General features: G+C 42.5%; 1 protein-coding gene across 1 annotated transcript; it reads right to left on the bottom strand.

Moving 5' to 3' along the window:
• Positions 1–4,745: 4,745 nt before the first annotated feature.
• LOC112872951 (protein ETHYLENE-INSENSITIVE 2-like) lies at positions 4,746–13,864 on the bottom strand. Its single transcript, XM_025935986.1, has 8 exons — positions 13,660–13,864; positions 12,450–12,456; positions 7,101–7,143; positions 6,541–6,627; positions 6,318–6,426; positions 6,004–6,222; positions 5,662–5,834; positions 4,746–4,991 (listed from the first exon to the last, which is right to left on the bottom strand). The coding sequence occupies exons 1-8, from the start codon at positions 13,862–13,864 to the stop codon at positions 4,746–4,748; spliced, it is 1,089 nt and encodes a 362-aa protein (XP_025791771.1).
• Positions 13,865–19,368: the final 5,504 nt, after the last annotated feature.

Below are 19,368 nucleotides of genomic sequence, written 5' to 3'. Positions count from 1 at the left end.
AAAAAGATTTGATTTTTTTCTATATTTACATACATGCATGTTACATTTTTTCCTAATATTTAGTGGTACAATAATAGGTTGGAAATCGATTTTTTATTTAGTATTAGTTAAATTGACTTTTTTCCAACACCTATAAAGTATATATTTATGTGAATATAGGACTCTATTTGTTGCGAGAAAATAATTTGATTTACTTTTATATCTTTTTAGATATGGATAGGACATGGATGTACAATGCAAAAAGAACGGACGCCTATTTCCATGGAGAGCTTAATAAATTCATTTAAGTTGCGGAGAACCACACAAGAAATGAGAAGACACGTTGATGCATTGCCCATGCAATACCAGCAAGAATCTGAGAGTATTCAGCAACCCAACTACAATTAAATCGCATGTGATGGTGAGTTATTTTGTTAAGGACTATAAGATCTAGAAGTATCATGGCGAGACGGATGCTCCCCCTCCAATGAATAATACACTGGATGAAATCATACAAGATGAGGAGTTTGACAGAATGTTTTATTCTTATTTTGATGGTGGTGGAGATGATGATGGTGATGATGATGATGATGATGATGGGGTTGCTGATGATGATGGGGTTGGTGAATTCCAAGATGATGATGTCAACCGTCCCATGGATGGTGATAGCAGTGGTGATGAACTTGATGATGGTGATTTTCTCAGCCAGTTGTTGCGCCACACCAAAGCGGAGGAATTGGTTGCTAGTGCTAGGGGGTTAGCAAACTTCGAGACGGTGAGAAAATCAGTAGAGGAAAATATATATGAGCGATCGAAGGGATGCTCGAAACACTAGACCGTGCTTTATTTCATACTTGAGCTCTTGAATCTGAAGGCTAAGCATGGTTGGTCAGATGTTAGTTTCAATGATCTACTGCGTATCTTGGCTTGGTTGCTTCCAAAGCCAAATAAAGTGCCAGCCAACATATACCGAGCAAAGAAGCTTGTAAGCCCATTCATGATGGGTGTGGAAAGATTTCGTGCATGTCTAAATCATTGTATTTTATATCATGGGGATACTTTCAAAGACTTGAAGAAATGCTCTTTATGTTCTGCAAGTCGGTACAAAAACAATGCTGATTACTGTGGTGACGACAATCATGGTCCAACCGATGTGAATAAAAGGAACATGGCGAAGAATAGTGTTGCCTCTGTTGAGCTAGATGACGCTACTTTAGGCATTCTTGAGAAGCAGAGTAGAATTCTCGCCATGGTTATGTGGTACCTTCCAGTTTCCGATCGCCTGAGGCATTTCTTCTTGAACCCAAAGGATGCTGAACTGATGCGATGGTGGGATTCAGATAAGCGTAAGAAGGGTGATGGAAAGCTCCAACATCCAGCTGATGCTCGATAGTGGAAGGAATTCGATGAGAAGTACTATATGGAATTTGGGAATGACCTGAGAAATGTTCAGTTCACGTTGAGTACGGATGGAATGAATCTATTTGGTGGAAGAAGTAGCACCCACAGCATATGGCCAGTGATACTGATGATGTACAACCTGCCTACATGGTTGTGCCAAAAGAGGAAGTATATTTTGCTATCCGTCCTTATACAGGGCCCCAAGCATCCTGGCATTGATATATATGTTTTCCTTGAGCCTCTAATGCAAGAGATGGAAACTTTATGGAAGGAGGGTATCAATATCTTTGATGGTTTTGCACCACAGCCCTTTAATCTTAGAGCCATTATATTCATCACCATCCATGATTACCAGGCATTGTTTGTCCTGTCAGGACAAATCAAAGGTAGGACGGGATGCATGGTGTGCGTGGATGGCATCGTGTCGTCTTTCCTTGAAGGTTCTCGAAAGGTAGTTTACCTTGGGTACAGACGCTTCTTGGTGGAAGGACATAGGTACCAAAGTAAGAAGTTCTATAATCTTTCTGATGGCAGGCCCGAATTACATTCTGCTCTAGTACAACGAGACGGGCACTATGTTTTCAATATGATTCAGACCATCCAGGTCATTTATTGGAAGAAAAAGGAAGATGGAAAGAAGAGAAAGAGAGATAAGGCACACATCCATGGCATACCATTCAAGAAACAGTCCATCTTCTATAAGTACTTGCTGTATTAGGCGGATCTTGAGGTTTGCCATGCAATCGATGGTATGCACATAAAGAAGAATGTGTTTGGTAACACAATTGGGCTCCTCCTGAAGACATCAGCCAAAACAAAGGATACCTTGAAATTGCGTCAGGACTTGGTAGCTATGAAGATAAGACAAGATCTTCACCCTGCGGATAAAGGGAATGGCCAATATGAACTTCCCACAGCTAGCTACAACTTGACACGTGATGAGAAGAAGGAATGCAATGTGCGAGAGCTTAAGAGGGATCAGAGTCCCGAGTCATTTCACATCCAACATAAGGAAACTAGTCTCGATGAAAGATCTGTCACTATGTGGCTATAACTGTCATGATTCTCATGTGTTGCTAACGGTGTTCCTCCCGATTGCAATCAGAGCGATCAAGCCAGTATATGTAAAGATGGTAATCACTCGGTTGTGTTACTTCTTCAATAGGATTTCACAAAAGGTGATCGACGAAGATGAGTTGCAGGATCTCCAAGAATTCATTGGGGAGACTATGGTGCAGCTCGAGACGTGCTTCCCTCCGAAGTTTTTTTGATATAACCGAACACCTAATGATTCACATGGTCAATCATACACGGGCACTTGGTCCACTTTACCTACACAAAATGTGGACGTATGAGCATTTTATGTCCATCTTCAATCGGTACATACTGAATCGTGGTCATACTGAGGGGTCCATGATAGAGGGATACAGTACTAAGGAAGTCATCGAGTCTTGCCTAGGTTACCTAATGGATAACGTGTCCCTTGGTTTGCCTATTCCACGATTTTTGGCGAGATTGGAAGGTGTGGGCACAGTTGGGATGAAAATCTTCATCGACAAAGATTTCAAAGGTGTGCAACAAGCCCATCATAGCATCTTGCAGCACCTCACGATAATGACTCTTTTAGTCAATGAACATTTGAGCATGATTCATGCAGAAAGTAATTGCCGCTTGGATGATTGGATCATGAGAGAGCACAAATGTCAGCTGACTGCATGGTTGAAGGACCTAGATCTACCGCATGCGGAGACCGTGGAGGAGCAAACGATCAAAAGATTGGCAGCTGGTCGATCTAGCCAGGTCACATCATGGCAAGAGTATGATATTAATGAATATCTATTATATACTGCCGCCAAGGACAAGAAGACCATGTCTCAGAACAGTGGTGTTCGTATTGAGGCCTTAGATGAGAGAACAGAGAAAACTACAACATATTTCGGTGTCATAGATGATATATGGGAAGTGCACTATGGTTCCAATATACAAATCCCGATCTTTCAGTGTCGTTGGGTCAAACACCCAAAAGGTGTTGAGGTGGACGGCTATGGGCTCACGATTGTCGACCTCAACAATGTTGGTTATAAAGATGACCCATAGGTACTTGCTTCACAGGCCGCACAGGTACTCTATGTCGCTGATCCTGCAAAGAAGACAAAATACATCGTTGTCCCTAGAAAACAAGATGTCATAGGAGTTGATGGTATCGATGATGTGGAAGAATATAATCAGTATGATAAGATGAACCTCTTCACAAACCTACCACAAAAGATGAGGATTATAGAAGCAAGCATAACAAAAAACGACAAGCCATAGGCACGCAAAGATGGCGAATCGAGAATTGTTACCGCTTGAACATTTTTTGTTTCAACACTTTTATTTATTACATACACTGCAATTGGATTTTCATATTTTTCTTATGTTCTACGTATCAAAATATGCTTAGGGTAAAAATTTCATATTTTTTAGAGGGGTTTTGCTATTTTTTATTAAAATAAATAGATTTTTAGCATAAATTGGAAAATTATTTGTAGGAGCGGGTGGGGGCATTACCCGCCCCTACAAATCCTTTTCCAATTTAAACCTAAAACTTATTTAGTTCAAAAGAAATAGCAAAACATATGAAAAAACTCAAATTTGCACTAGAAATATATTGTGTAGTATAGAACTAGTAAAAAATATAACAAACATGTTTCAGTACATATAATAATTGAGAGTGTTCAAAACACAAAGAGAGTCTTGAGTGCTATGAGATAGTATGTTGTGGAGGTGCACATTGAAGTCTCGACACTTTAAACCATTATATACAATAAAATAGTTATTTGATATTTTTATTAAGTTCTACATGTCACATAATGCTTATGGTAAAAATTTTAAATTTTTCGATATGTTTTGCTATGATTTGTATATTAAATGAATTTTCAGTGGAAATTGGAAAAGGATTTGTAGGGGCGGATGACGTGGCCCGCCCCTACAAATCCTTTTTCTATAAGGACTGTGACTTAGAAAAAAAATTTCAGATCCCGGACGAGGGTGCGAGTAGACACCATTAGGCTACCAAAAATTTCCGCAAGCAGCGGCACCATCCGTCACGCCTTTGCCCTGCCCTTCGCTGGCAACGGACATCCACCAAGTATGCCCTTTCCTTCTCTCTCCTCTTCCGGCGAGCTCTCCTCAGTAGGCGCCCCTGCCGCAGCCATTGCCGACCGAGCCTTTCGTTCTATCCTTGCCGCCACCGCTGCGCCGCCGCCTCGTCTCCCTCGAAGACTCCTCGTTCCCGCGCCCTCCCGCCCACCGCAGGTACGGCCCCTCACCACTTGCGCGGCCAACCACTCCCTCCTCGCGCGCCCCTCCTTGGATTGGCTAGACTAGATAACTGGACACATGATAAGTAACTGATATAGCCCATCCGAACCTGCAACCTTCGCATGGTACATAGTAGTCATCATGGCTAAAACTTTAGGTAGGATATGATGTGCAAACAGAGGCAGTTTAACACCAAAGAGATTCTCTGAAATTACATCACTTCCAATAATACAGGTCATTGAGATGATGTGGCCAGAAAAGACAAGGATCACCAATAACAAAATTGGTGCCGCAGGATTTGTAAATATCTGCAGAATATAAGAAACCAAATAAAATTCAGAAAGAAGCTTTAATGCAAACTAGTGACAATAATTTTATTGAATATGCACCAACAATTCCCTAGAAAAGAGCCCATGTAGAATGCTAGAAGCTTAAGTTTCAGGTGAGCAATAAGCTCACAATTCAACGCCCCTTATGTCTAGTACTATAGGATCCATGAGGCTTACGACTTCAACCAAAATGCACTAGAATTATCTTTTTCTCTAAACTGTAGTACTCGAATAATTATCACTTGACTTAAGTTTCAGGTGAGCAATAAGCTCACAATTCAACACCCCTTATGTCTAGTACTATAGGATCCATGAAGCTTACGACTTCAACCAAAATGCACTAGAATTATGTTTTTCTCTAAACTGTGGTACTCGAACAATTATCTCTTGACTCTAATAACATACTGAAATTCCATGCACTATCAATTCACACAGAAGCTCGAGTTGCTGCCCAAAGGTAGGTAATGTAATCATACTTGCAGCTACTCAAGAGAACTGCAAATTCGAACATGCAAGGTATTAGTAGACATACCACAATACCGAACTCAATGTTATTTCTTGTAAGTTTGATAATTTGATTGCTGCTCTTACACTAAAAAGGCAAGTGAACAAAGGACTAGACGAATAAGAAGAAACGGGAGACACGAACCTGATTCATTAACTGTACTGCCTCTTGAAAGTGAATGACCGTTGCGTTTCTTGATTCATCTGCTGCTGAGCTCAGCAGAATATAGTTCACAAGAAAAATCCCAGAAAAGGATAAAACTATTGAAAACAGGTGATCATGAAACAGAGAACCAAGGGTAAGAACCGGAACCTTCTCTGAACCTGTGCATATGACATCTCAATTAGTACATGATACACCACGCCTAAGCAGATCAAATAAGCAGAGAATGAATCGAAGAAAAAAATCAGTTTAAAGCACACCAAATGGATCTCCAAATGTGTCATCTGGCAATTATAACTAAGCATGGGCAAGATATGTTGGAACTCACCTGAACAACTGATGAATGAGTATAGAAGCTGTGCACTATTATATTTGTGCCAAGTAGCGCCATTAGTGAGTAAGCACTTTCACAACTCAACTTGGGGAACATTACATTCATATTAACAGGGGTATTGGGATGACTGACGAGCAAACCAAGCACAAAATAAACAAGTGTAAAGCCAGCCAAGTAGGTATTAAACATTCCAGCCATCCTCTTGTCCTAGAATGAGCATAAATACAGAAACAAACCATAATTACACAAATAAAGCAGGCCATCCTTTTATGATACAGTTATTTGAAGATTTAAAAATTTAACAGAATTGATAGCATATATGGTAGCAGATTTACAACACTTGTAAACCATATGACTGTCATAAGATCATTGTATTCAAATACAAGTTTGAACCCAATTGCTGTGCCTGCAATCTGACAAACGTCAAACGTTACTTAAATGCTCTGGTGAAGTGTATACCATGAGCACATAAAAACGTTACTTAAAAGCATCATCATAAATAATTTTTCTGAAGTTTGTAGACATACCATGGACACTTCAGAAGTTAACAAGGACAGTCCTGCCTGAAGACCAAGAACAACACATATTGTCTGACTGTACTCCTGGCGGCAAATCTATTTGTTCATGTACAAGTGTACTCCTTGTGAAGTTCTTGTATCATGATTCCGAGTAGCGTAACTATCACGGACTTACATAATTGGCATCTGACTTTGAGTGGATACAATTAATATGAGCTCTAGTCCATGTTGACTTAAGTTTCTCTGAATGCAATTCTTTGTCATATGGAGTAGGTCTTACATCTTAGCATGTGACTTGCTTTTTTTCCTTCTGGTGCTATCACCAAACATCATATCCTTTTGGAAGTCTGCATTATTTCTGTAACATTGCTACTTTATCCAATTGCACATCAACGACTGAATCAATACTTAAAAAACTTCTGTAGTTGCAGGTCAACAAATTTGGCCATTATGTTTTTTTGATTTTATAGTTTGTATTATTGAAGTGATTGAGTGTCAAAACAATATGTTACTCAATTAACTTGAACTAACTTTTGATACGTTCAGCCTTACTGCAGCTTACAGCTTACCGCCACCAGCGTGCGCGTCTTCTTCGCCGCCACCCGCTCACGTCTGCTCAATGAGGATTGGTAAATGTACAGTTAAACCAACCATCTAAATTATGAGCTTCTACATCATTTGCTTCATGTGAAATATATTGAATTATTGAGAATGTGAATTAGCAAAAAATGTGAATGTCAATGTCAAATTTGACTGAGAATGTGAATTAGCAAAAAATGTGAATGTTTCTATTGCAATATAGTTAGTTCTTATTTTTATTTATTTAATTTTGTACTCTAACTTGGGGACGTTAGCCAAGAATTTGGCTATTTTTGTGCGACTTTAGCCCGACTAGGCATGAGGATGGGGATATTAGCCTCGAAGGTCAAGTGGTGGCCAAGAAGGATACTTTTCGGTATCTAGGATCAATGCTTCAGAAAGATGGAGACATTGATGAAGATGTTAGGCATAGAATTTCAGCCGGTTGGTTGAAGTGGCGGCAGGCTTCTGGCGTCCTCTGTGACAAGAAGGTGCCACAGAGGCTAAAAGGTAATTCTATAGGACGGCGATTTGCCCGGCGATGCTATACGGTGCTGAATGTTGGCCTACAAAAAGACGACATGTCCAGCAACTGAGTGTAGTAGAGATGCGTATGCTGCGTTGGTTCTGCGGGCATACAAGAAGGGATAGAGTCCGGAATGAAGAGATTCGAGATAGGATCGGGGTGGCACCTATCGAGGAGAAGTTGATTCAACATCGGTTGAGATGGTTTGGATATGTACACGGAGGCCTCCCGAGGCGCCGGTGCATAGTGGAGTTTTAAAGCGGGGCGATAATGTAAAGAGAGGTAGAGGTAGACCTAGACTAATTTGGGATGAGACGGTTAAGAGAGACCTTAAGGAGTGGAATATCGCTAAGGAATTAGCTATGGATAGGAGTGCTTGGAGATTAGCAATTAACGTACCTGAACCGTGACCTTTTTTACTTTTTGTTTAACCCCTAACTCTTTCTTTGTCTTGTGCCCTTTTTGTGTTTCTTATTCTTATTTTCTGTGGGTTTCATCTCTAGCCTACCCCAACTTGCTTGGGACAAAAGGCTAAGTTGTTGTTGCTGTTGTAATTTTGTACTCTAATGATGTATTGAAAAGGAACTGAAGAGTGTCAAACTGAACAATTAGTAAACGTGAATTCATCTGATTAGTGAGTGTAATAGTAGTCCTCGATTTGATTATAGGAAGGACTCTACTTTATCCCCATTCTTTCTCTCTCTCTCTCTCTCCTAAGAGACAAATACATAGAGTGAGTGAGAGACAAATACATAGAGTGAGAGATAAACACAGAGAGAGTGAGAGAAAAATACATAGAGAGAGTGATAATATCGACATCACAGAGTCCTTTTTATAAGAAAGTATGAGGTTTGTCTATTAACTTTCATATTCAGGTGAACACATGAAATCATAAAATCATAAAATGGTGGAGACATATTGTGAGAGTGATAATGTTGACATGTGGAGCAAATGTTGACCTCTAATCAGTGCTGAGCAAATGTTGACCTCTGATGATGTATATATTTGCAGCATTTCTATTCAGAGTAATTGTAATTTAAATATGAAATGTTCATGAATTTCTTATTTGTAAGAAATTTCTCTCTCTCATTTCATTGTGAATTGAAATATTTATTAAAATATATCTTCGATGCCTATGTAGCTAGAAGTCGTAGATGGATCCTCCATTGTCATCTTCCCCCCGAAGGGATGATGCCGCACCGCAAGATGAGCTTGAACAAATTGCATACCAAATGGAGTGGGACAATGAGCATGACGTCAGTGACCAATCTAGGGACAAGGAGTCCGACAAAGTCGGTGTCAAATCTGGGGACGAGCAGGGCCCTAGGATTGGACAAGGCGCTTGGGTAGGAAACAAGTGGCACGATCCGATTGATCCACACCCTGTTTCGGCAAGAGAAAGATGGCCAAAGGAGGCGTTCGATCCAGATTACGAACCGGAAGCACGTCAGGTAATGGACACACGATTAATTACAACGAAGCAGACTATACGAGTAATGACCTGTATGATGTGTATTATCAGTGTAGGCGGCTCTGACAGGAAGGAGTAAGTGCCGACGCCAAGCCCTTAGCCCCACAGAGGAAGATAATGAAAGCTCGGGTCCCGATCCTACAAGTACAACCTCTGACAGCCAAAACAAAAGGAAACGGGGTCAGCGAGGAAGAAACCAATACCCCGAAGGGTAATGGACTATCAATGCAATTAGCACGGCAGGAGAGCCCATAGATCCTCTACAGGTTGTAGCAAAGTTTCAAAATGCTATCGGTGCTATAATCAAAACAAAGATGGTTTTGGATCCAACGATCCCTAATTGGCCCTTGGTTCCTAAGGGGAGGAAAGAAGCAATGTGGCAATTGTTGAGCAGAACTTTTATTCTGCCCAGAGGAACTAGAGAACAAGTAAAGCATTATGCTCTAAAGATGCTGGGTGAAACTTTCCACCGGTGGAAGAGCGAACTGAATATGCGGTATGTCCAGAAGGGTCGAACGCCATTTGCAGATTACGTAGACATTACACCAGCATAATGGGAAGAGTTTGTTCAATAGAAAACCACTGAAGAAGCTCTAGCTCTAAGCCAGAAGCAAAATGAACTAGTAAAGAGCAACATACATAGAGTCCACCTTAGGCCAGGTGGGTACCAAAGGAAGATCGAGAAGTGGCGGGTGAAAGAGAGGCGGCAATAGCTACCGGGCAGCCTGACCCTTATGAAGGCTTGGACGAACATGGATGGTGGTGGCTTGAAGCAAGGAAGCCAAAGATAGTTGAAGGGAAACCAAAATTTGATTGACCCGAGACCGAAGCAGTGGCAGAAAAAATGTTACAACTTGCTAAGGTTCAGAAAAAAGGTCAGTTCAAACCCCATTGGGAGAAGGATGTGCTCAGTATAGCCATTGGGTCCAAAGAGCATGGAGGCCTGTCCTCTAATTTGAGCATCAAGGATGGGTTCGAGAAGGACTGAGCTAGGTACAGGAGCCATGACCGCTATAAAGAAGAAATCATGGCAGTAGCAAAGAATGCAATGCAAGCAAAGTTCAAGGATTTGTTCATGCCAACACTTGCGGAGCAGCAGCAGTCGGGGCTACTTATGTTCAACCTGTTGCAAGAGGTGGGGCAGCAACAGATTGTGGTCATGCAATGTCGCACCTAGTTTTGGAAAGGAAACCGAATGCATCTCATATGTGTGCCAGGATCAAGTTCCACACATATGATAGACAATACAAGTGTATATCCGAAACAATATCATAACGAAAGAGAGCATCATAGTACTTTATTACATAACCTAAAGTCTTAATCTTAAGCGAATAAATAAATATTTATAACAAGCAACGGACTTCAACTTCACAGGCAGATGACTGGGAGACATACGCCTAGAACTCCTCAAGATCTTCAGGAAACTCCGGACAATTATCTTGTTCTAAGCAGCATTGGTTTTAATAAAGCAAGTGTGAGTACACTTGTGGTTGGTACTCAGCAAGTGGAGTAAATTATATGACATGTAAGTCCAAAATTAAAGAAAAGCTGACATGGTTTGACTGCGACAAGCATTTTTAGTTGATCAAGTTTTATTTAGCAAGCATTAACTAAATGTAAGTATATACCAACCCTTAAATAAATAAAAGAGATAAGATAACAATATTATGAATAAAGAACCTCAATTTAGATCATCTTTAAGTTTAATTATCTTGTGCGGGTCCAAGCCGCTCTTAACCGTGAGCACAGCTGATATATCAGTTTTCACTCTGCAGAGGTTGTACACTTTACCCACAATTCGTGTTTCCCTTGATGCTCGGGTTTGCAAGGCCCTTAAATACTGCAAAATTGAGTGGTAGGGATTCACTACGAGGCCTTTACAAAGATTCCCTAACTTATGACAATCCGCTAAGGTTTCAAGTCCAAGCGGTCATAACCCTCCCTAATGAGGTAGTGCCTTAGCCAAGGACCACATATCATAAAGTCTCAAGAGAACCGAGCTATACCCCGATGATGCAATCCCTCTTGCCCTTTTGGTAAGATTATCGTAAGCTAAAGTTTCTAATTAATTAGTCAAGACCAAAGCCATATAGTATTGTGGTTCCACTGTTTTTCTAGGTGGTACTCCATGTTCCAATTAATGCAATGATCTTAATTATCACCATAAAAGTATTCCAGAATATGAGTAAACCAGTGTAGCATGATTTTCAGGTTATCCAACCAAAGTCTAAGTAAAAGTAACTAGAATAGCTACAACATAAGTATAACAATCCAGGTTTAATCAAGGAAGTTCAAAAGAAATTAGGCACATCCTTAGTTTGGGATCCATCATATTCTAGACACATGCATGCATATAAAGTAAATATGTGTACTTATAAAGATTTTGGGAGTGGAGTATGATCAAGGACCACATTCCTTCATCAAAGAACTGCTGCTGCTCAGGAACATCTTCAAAGCTTTGCTCTTGCGGACCCTCGAACTGCGCACCGTCTATCGTAACACACAAGTACATACAAACAAACAAATACAATAAATAAGAAATAGTATACCAAACAATATAAATAGAGCAAAAAAACATTATAAAGCTATTGTATATGTCGCAAGGGTCGCGTGAGCACAAGAATCAATGAAAACGGAGTTAAAACGGAGAAGTTATGGCTAAAACATGATTCTGGGGGCTTATTTGTAGAAGATTTGAAACTAGAAGGGCTCTGAACAAAGAAACCAAGGGCTAAAACATAATTAAACCTTAGATCTAGGGTTTAGATTGCAAAACAGAGGGGCTAGGGATAGCGGGTTCTATTTTAGAAACGGACTGGGCCTAAACAGAATAAAAAGATCTATTCGTGAATACTTTTGAACTGCCATGGACTGCGGGTTGATTTCGATAAAACTCAGGGGCTAAAGTGCAAAATACCCTAGGGTTGACCGGTATCATTTATTTGACTGCGGTCTAGATCTAATCTAGACCAGTGGATCTGGATCGGACGGCGTGGGACATTCTCCCTGTAACTCATCCTCTCGTTCCCAAGTAGCCTCATCCTCTGTATAATGACTCCACTGAACCTTACACATCCGTATCCTCTTGCTCCGAGTGATTCTCTCCAATGTGTCCAAGATTTTGACTGGGTGCTCTGTGTAAGTCAAATCATCCTGTACACTCAACTCCTCCAGTGGCAACTGTTCCTCTGGTACCCTCAAACACTTCTTCAACTGTGATATGTGGAACACGTTGTGCACATCTGACAGTCGCGTAGGTAGCTCTAGCTGGTAAGCCACCTCGCCTTTCCATTCCAAGATCTTGAACGGGCCAATGTAATGAGGTGACAACATACCTTTTACCTTGAATCTGCACAAACCTATGATAGGTGACACTTTCAGATACACACAGTCTCCTTCTTCAAAAGTTAACTCCCGTCGTCGAGTATCTGCGTAACTCTTCTGCCTTGACTGAGCCACTTTCAGATTCTCGCGGACCACCTGTACCTATCTTTCGGCCTCTTTAATGATCTCAGGCCCGAACAACTGACTTTCACCTATCTCACTCCAATACAACGGTGTTCTGCACTTCCTTCCATACAATGCCTCAAATGGTGCCATCTTCAAACTGGCCTGATAACTGTTGTTGTAAGAGAACTCTACAAACGGCAAACTCTTATCCTAACTGCCTCCATGTTTTAGGGCACAAGCCTTAAGCATATCCTCTTATACCTGGTTTGTCCTTTCTATCTGCCCATCAGTCTATGGATGATAAGCGGAGCTGAAATTCACCTTCGTGTCCATCGACTCATGCAACTTCTGCCAAAACCGAGATGCGAACTGAGTACCTCTGTCTGACACTATCTTCTTAGATACCCCATGCAAGCACACAATTCGAGAGATATATAACTCTGCTAATCGTGCCCCTGTGTGGGTAGTCTTCACCGATATGAAGTGAGCTACTTTGGTCAAACGATCCACTATGACCCATATGGAATCATAATCATCTCGTGTGCGTGGCAACCCCACGATGAAATCCATATCAATTTCTTCCCATTTCCATTCTGGCACCTTCAATGGTGTAACAAACCGGCTGGTCTCTGATATTCTGCCTTGACCCTCTGACACACATCACATAGTGCCACATGAGCTACAACATCACGCTTCATGCCATACCATCATGTTCATCTTGTGTGAAGTCAGGTACCTTGCCTGCTTCTATCATCTCCTTTATCTCCTGAATCTTAGGATCGTCAAGCTAACCCTTCTGTATCGCTTGCTCGAGAGTTGGCTCTACTTCCATAGTGATTCCTTCTGTATGGGCAATGAACCCAAGATTGAGTTGTTCAAACTCTTTATATAACTCCCGGGGCATCTGGCTAACCATTGTCGCGTTCACATAACTCTTGCGACTCAAGGCATCGGCAACCACAACGGTTTATCTAACAATTCTTTCAGCTGTTTCTTAAGTTCTTCTAGTTCACCAACTGACATTCTATATAGTCTCTTACAATAGGTGCAGTACGAGGTAAAAGATCTCTGATGAATTCAATATCGTGTGTAGGTGGCATACCTGGCAAATCATTGGGGAAGACGTCCGGATAATCACACACAACTCTGATGTCCTCAATCAAATTTGCCTTCAGTTGATTCACTGCACAGTCTGCTGCCGACGGAAGTGTTGCAACGAACTCAAATCGTTCACCTTTGGGGCTTGTGAGGAGCACTGACCTTTTGGCACACTGAATAACTGCATCAACCTTGCAGAGCCATCCCATCCCGAGTATGATGTCTATTCACTTGGAATCCAGTACTACAAAATTTGCATGAAATTCCCTGGCCACAATCTTGAAACTGACGCCAAGGCACTGACACATGGCCTTCATATTTCCCCCAGGTGAACTAACTAGCATGTGGCTTGACATAGAATGCACGGGAATGCCATGTTTTGTGACTAACTGAGCAGAAATAAAGGAATGCGATGCTCCAGAATCAAATAAAACTGATGCAGGGGCCGAGTTAACGAGGAACATACTGAACACAACATCCTGAGCCTCCTGAGCGGTCTTCGCGGCCACATGATTCACACGTCTGTGGATGAAGTTTTGCTGACCCTTGTTGTTCTGCGGTGTCTGGTTGTTATTTCTAGGCTGTTGCTGCTGCGGAGTCTACCACTGTCCACTGTTGTTGAACTGGCCTGAAGTGTTCTGGGCATTTCCCTTGGGACAACGGTTGGCATAGTGTCCCACTTCACCACATTGGAAGCACGTGTTACCACAAGTGGAAACAGAGGTATTGTTCCTCACAGGTGTTCCCGTAGTGATGTTCTGGCGATTCTGCGGAAAGTTGGGATGTTGCACAGTCTGACCGGCACGTTGAGCTTGCTGCTGCTGCTGGCTCTGTTGGTTGGGGTGCTGGTATTGACTCTGCCCGTAGTTGACACTCTGCCCTCCAGTGTGAAAGGGTGTCCCTTCTGGGGGCGTGAAATGAGGTTGGGAGTTGCTGTTGAACTGCCCTGACGACTCAAACTTTCTCTTTTGCTCACCCATCTCCTTGCGAGCATGCTCCACCATGATGGCATTGTCCACCATCTTTTGGAAGTTCTAAAAAGTGCGCACCATCAGCTGATACTTGATAGGACCAATCAGACCATCCCTAAAGTGATCTTGCTTCTCTGCGTCATCTGCTACATCTGCGGGAGCGTAGCGAGACAACTGGATGAACTTGTCCCGGTACTCACTCACAGACATTGATCCCTATTTTAGTGCAAGGAACTCTTGCTTCTTGAGCTTCATCAGACCTTTGGGTATGTGCTACTCCTTGAATTTGTTCTGAACTCCTGCTAGGTGATGGTATTAGGGGTGTCATGAGCTGCGGTGTAAGCATCCCACAAATCTGCAGTGGTTCCTTCCAATCTGCCTGAAGCATAAAGGACCTTCTCCCTTTTAGTACACTGGACGATGTTCAGCATCTTCGCCACCATCTTGATCCAGTCATCGGCTTGCAGAGGATCAGGTGAGTGAGAAAATGAGGGAGGTTTGTGGCTTGTGAACTCCCTGTGCCTGTCTCTAGCTGACAGTGGTGGCGGTGGTGGAGCTTGGTTCATCTGAGCCCGCATGTTGGTGATAGTGTTCGCCATGTTGGTAAGTAGCTGAGTCTGGGCAGCGAGAAACTTCTCCATCCCTACTGGTGGCGCCTAGTGTTGTTGACTCGGGTGAGGATCGGGGTTGGTATTGTTGCTCGTTTCTTATCGTGGCACTGCAGGCTGATCAACACCTGACCCGGACCTGGTGTTCACCATCTGATCGGTTAGAAAAGTGAGACTCATGAAATTAATCATGGAAAAAGGATAGGAGCAAGGATAAGATAAAGATAGTAAAGGAAATAGACAACCCCAAACTTTATTAAACTATCTATCTTTATTATAAACTTGATATAATTATGGTCATCACTCCATAATTTATCGCAACATTACAAAGATCCAAATCAAATTGTTCTCATAAAACCAAGCACACAAGCACAATAACTAAATTAAGCAAACTATAAAGACCATTCGAACTAGCGATTACAAAAAGACTCTTAAAAAAACTGCTATCTTAGAAACACTTGGGGCGACAGCGATCTATTTGCGCCCACAGGAAGGCAGGAAAATAGGGGATAACCGGCCGGTGATGATCCTTACCCCACGGCGGAGCTCCGACGGTGGCTTGCAGCGGCAGAGAAGCGGTGGAGCAGCGAGCGGGCGAGGCGTGGAGACGGCAGCAGAGGAAAAACTCTTGCGGCTTAGGGTTTCGGGGGAAGGCGGCAGCTGCGGCTTGGGGAAAACCTAGGGCACGAGGGCGGCGGCTTTATAGGGTGGCCGAGGTGCCTTGGCGTGCGGCCCTGAGACGCCGCGCGGGCAGGTCGGCATTGGACTGCGGCCGGACTCGGGCTCGAGTCCGAGCCTGGCGCGGGGAAATGGAAGGCCCTGACAGGCGGGACCCGCATGCCAGTGAGATGGGGAGGGAAGGGAGAGGGAGGCGCGGGCAGTTTGGGCCGGGGAGGGAGAGAGCAGGCTGGGCCGCGCGGAAAGAAGGGAAAGAAGAGGCCGGGCGAGCTGGGCCGGCTGGGCTGTGCGGGAAAGAGGGAAAAGAGAAGGAAAAAGAGAAGAGAGAGTGGGCCGGGCCTAAAGAAGAAAAGTGAGAGAATAAAAAATGAAATGCTTTCAATTGCATTTGAAATTTGAATTTGAAATTTAAATTCAAATGGAAGGCAAACAATAAAACAATGCGATACGGCATGAAATGCACAAAATCTATATTTCCTTATATTTCTTTTTATGGTTAAGTAAATTACTATTAATTCACGGTAAATGCTCTAAATCAAAATGATGGAATAAAAACCTTATGGATCCTAAAAGAAATCTAGCAAAATTTATTTAGGTTTCTAATTTGAAAATTAGGGTGTTACACTTATCCCAACTGCCTTCGTGTTTTAGGGCACAAGCCCTAAGCATATCCTCTTATACCTGGTTTGTCCTTTCTATCTGCCCATCAGTCTGCGGATGATAAGCGGAGCTGAAATTCAAATTCATGCCCAGTGACTTATGCAATTTCTGCCAAAATTGAGACGTGAACTAAGTGCCTCTGTCTAACACTATCTTCTTAGGTACCCCATGCAAACACACAATCTGGGAGATATATAACTCTACTAATCGTGCCCCTGTGTAGGTAGTCTTCACCGGAATAAAGTGAGCTACTTTGGTCAAACGATCCACTCTGACCCATATAGAATCATACCCAACTCGTGTGCGTGGCAACCCCATGATGAAATCCATACCAATTTCTTCCCATTTCCATTCTAGCACCTTCAATGGCTGTTACAAATTGGTTGGTCTCTAATGTTCTGCCTTGACTCTCTGACACACATCGCACAGTGCTACATGACCTACAACATCACGCTTGATGCCATATCACCAATATCTCTCCTTCAAATCCTGATACATCTTGGTACTGCCAGGATGGATAGTATAAGCCAAGTCATGAGCCTCCTCCAAAATTTTCTCATGAAGGTGATCCACATCAGGCCCACATATCCTCTTTCGGAACCACACCGTTCCATGTTCATCTTCAGTGAAGTCAGGTGCCTTGCCTACTTCTATCATCTCCTTTATCTCCTGAATCTTGGCATCTCCAAGCTGACCCTTCCGTATTTCCTGCTCGCGAGTTGGCTCCACTTCCATAGTGATTCCTTCCATATGAGCAACGAACCCAAGGTTGAGTCGTTCAAAATCTTTATACAATTCTCGAGGCATCCGGCTAACCACTGTCACGTTCACATAGCTCTTGCGACTCAATGCATCGGCAACCACATTTGCCTTCCCTGGATGATAGTGTATCTCCAGGTCATAATCATTTATGAGCTCTATCCATCTTCGTTGTCTTAGGTTGAGGTCATTCTGAGTGAAAATGTATTTCAGACTCCTGTGATCAGTGTATATCTGACACCTGTGACCCAATAGATAGTGCCTCCATATCTTCAGAGCATGTACTACTACTGCTAACTCCAGATCGTGTGTGGGATAGTTCTGCTCATGTTTCCTCAACTGACGAGAAGCATATGCAATCACGTGTCCCTCTTGCATTAATACACAACCAAGACCTTGTTTAGAAACATCATAGTAAATGTCGAAACTCTTGTGAATATCAGGCATAACCAATACTAGTGCGGTAGTCAACCTTTTTCTCAACTCATCAAAGCTGTTCTAACATGCCTCTGACCATATAAACTTCTTGTCTTTCTCTAGTAGTGATGTAAGGGGTTTCACTATCTTAGAGAAGCCTTCTATAAACCTCCTGTAATATCCTGCGAGTCCTAGGAAATTCTGGATCTCTGACACTGTTGTTGGCGGTTTCCAATTCAACACATCTTTGACCTTCCCTGGATCCATTGCAATACCTCCGCCTATGATAACATGACCAAGGAACGAGACCTCTCTCAACCAGAATTCACACTTGCTGAACTCTGATTTTCTCTTAGTTTTTGCAGAACAAGCCATAAATGTTCCTCGTGTTCCTCCTTATTCCTGGAGTACACCAAAATATCATCAATGAACACCACCACGAACTTGTCAAGATATTCCATGAACACCATGTTCATCAAATACATGAAATAAGCTCGAGCATTAGTCAACCCAAATGATATTACTGTATACTCATAAAGCCCGTATCTGGTAGTAAAAGCTGTCTTGGCAATATCTGAGGGTCGTATCCTCAGCTGATGATATCCTGACCTCAAATCAATCTTAGAGAATACTCTGGCTCCCTTCAACTGATCAAACAGGTCTTCTATATGAGGCAACGAATACTTGTTCTTGATGGTAACCTCATTCAAAGCTCTATAATCAACACACATCCTCTGTGTACCATTTTTCTTTTCAATGAATATCATGGGTGCTCCCCAAGGTGAAGAACTAGGACGAATGAACTGCTTATCTAGCAATTCTTTTAGCTATTTCTTAAGTTCCTCTAATTCACCAATTGACATTCTATATGGTCTCTTAGCAATAGGTGCAGTACCAGATAAAAGATCTATGATGAGTTCAATGTCGCGTTCAGGTGGCATACCTGGCAAATCATCGGGGAAGACGTCTGGGTACTCACACACAACTCTGATGTCCTCAATCAAATCTACCTTCAGCTGATTCACTGCACAGTTTGCCACCGATGGAAGTGTTGGAACAAACTCAAATCATTCACCTTCTGGGCTTGTAAGGAGCACTGACCTTTTGACACACTGAATAACTACGTCAACCTTGCTCAGTCATCCCATTCCGAGTATGATGTCTATTCCCTTGGAATCCAGTACTACGAAATTTGCACGAAATTCCCTACCCACAATCTTGAAACTGACGCTAAGGCAGTGATACATGGCCTTCATATTTCCCCCAGGCGAACTAACTAGCATGTGGCTTGACATAGAATGCACGAGAATGCCATGTTTTGTGACAAACTGAGCAGAAATAAAGGAATGCGATGCTCCAGAATCAAATAAAACTGATGCAGGAGCTGAGTTGACTAGGAACATACTGAACACAACATCCTGAGCCTACTGAGCGGTCTCCATGGCCACATGATTCACATACCTGTGGACGTAATTCTGCTGACCCTTATTGCTCTGCGGTGTCTGATTATTGTTTCTCGGCTGTTGCTGCTGTGGAGTCTGCCTCTGTCCACCATTGTTGAACTGGCCTGGAGTGTTCTAGGCGTTCCTCTTGGGACAACCACTGGCATAGTGTCCCACC

Source organism: Panicum hallii, chromosome 9 (assembly GCF_002211085.1).
Source record: "Panicum hallii strain FIL2 chromosome 9, PHallii_v3.1, whole genome shotgun sequence".
Lineage (NCBI taxonomy): Eukaryota > Viridiplantae > Streptophyta > Magnoliopsida > Poales > Poaceae > Panicum > Panicum hallii.
Note: the sequence above shows the minus strand (reverse complement) of the source record. Positions and strands in the feature narration are given on the sequence as shown.

Excerpts from the sequence above, each read along its gene's own strand:
- LOC112872951 (XM_025935986.1), bottom strand. The coding sequence starts at position 13,864 with ATGGGATGGCTCTGCAAGGTTGATGCAGTTATTCAGTGTGCCAAAAGG. Across the intron at positions 6,427-6,540 it reads TAACTTCTGAAGTGTCCATG|ATTGCAGGCACAGCAATTGG; the intron begins GTATGTCTACAA and ends GACGTTTGTCAG. Across the intron at positions 6,223-6,317 it reads ACCATATATGCTATCAATTC|AGGACAAGAGGATGGCTGGA; the intron begins TGTTAAATTTTT and ends TATGCTCATTCT.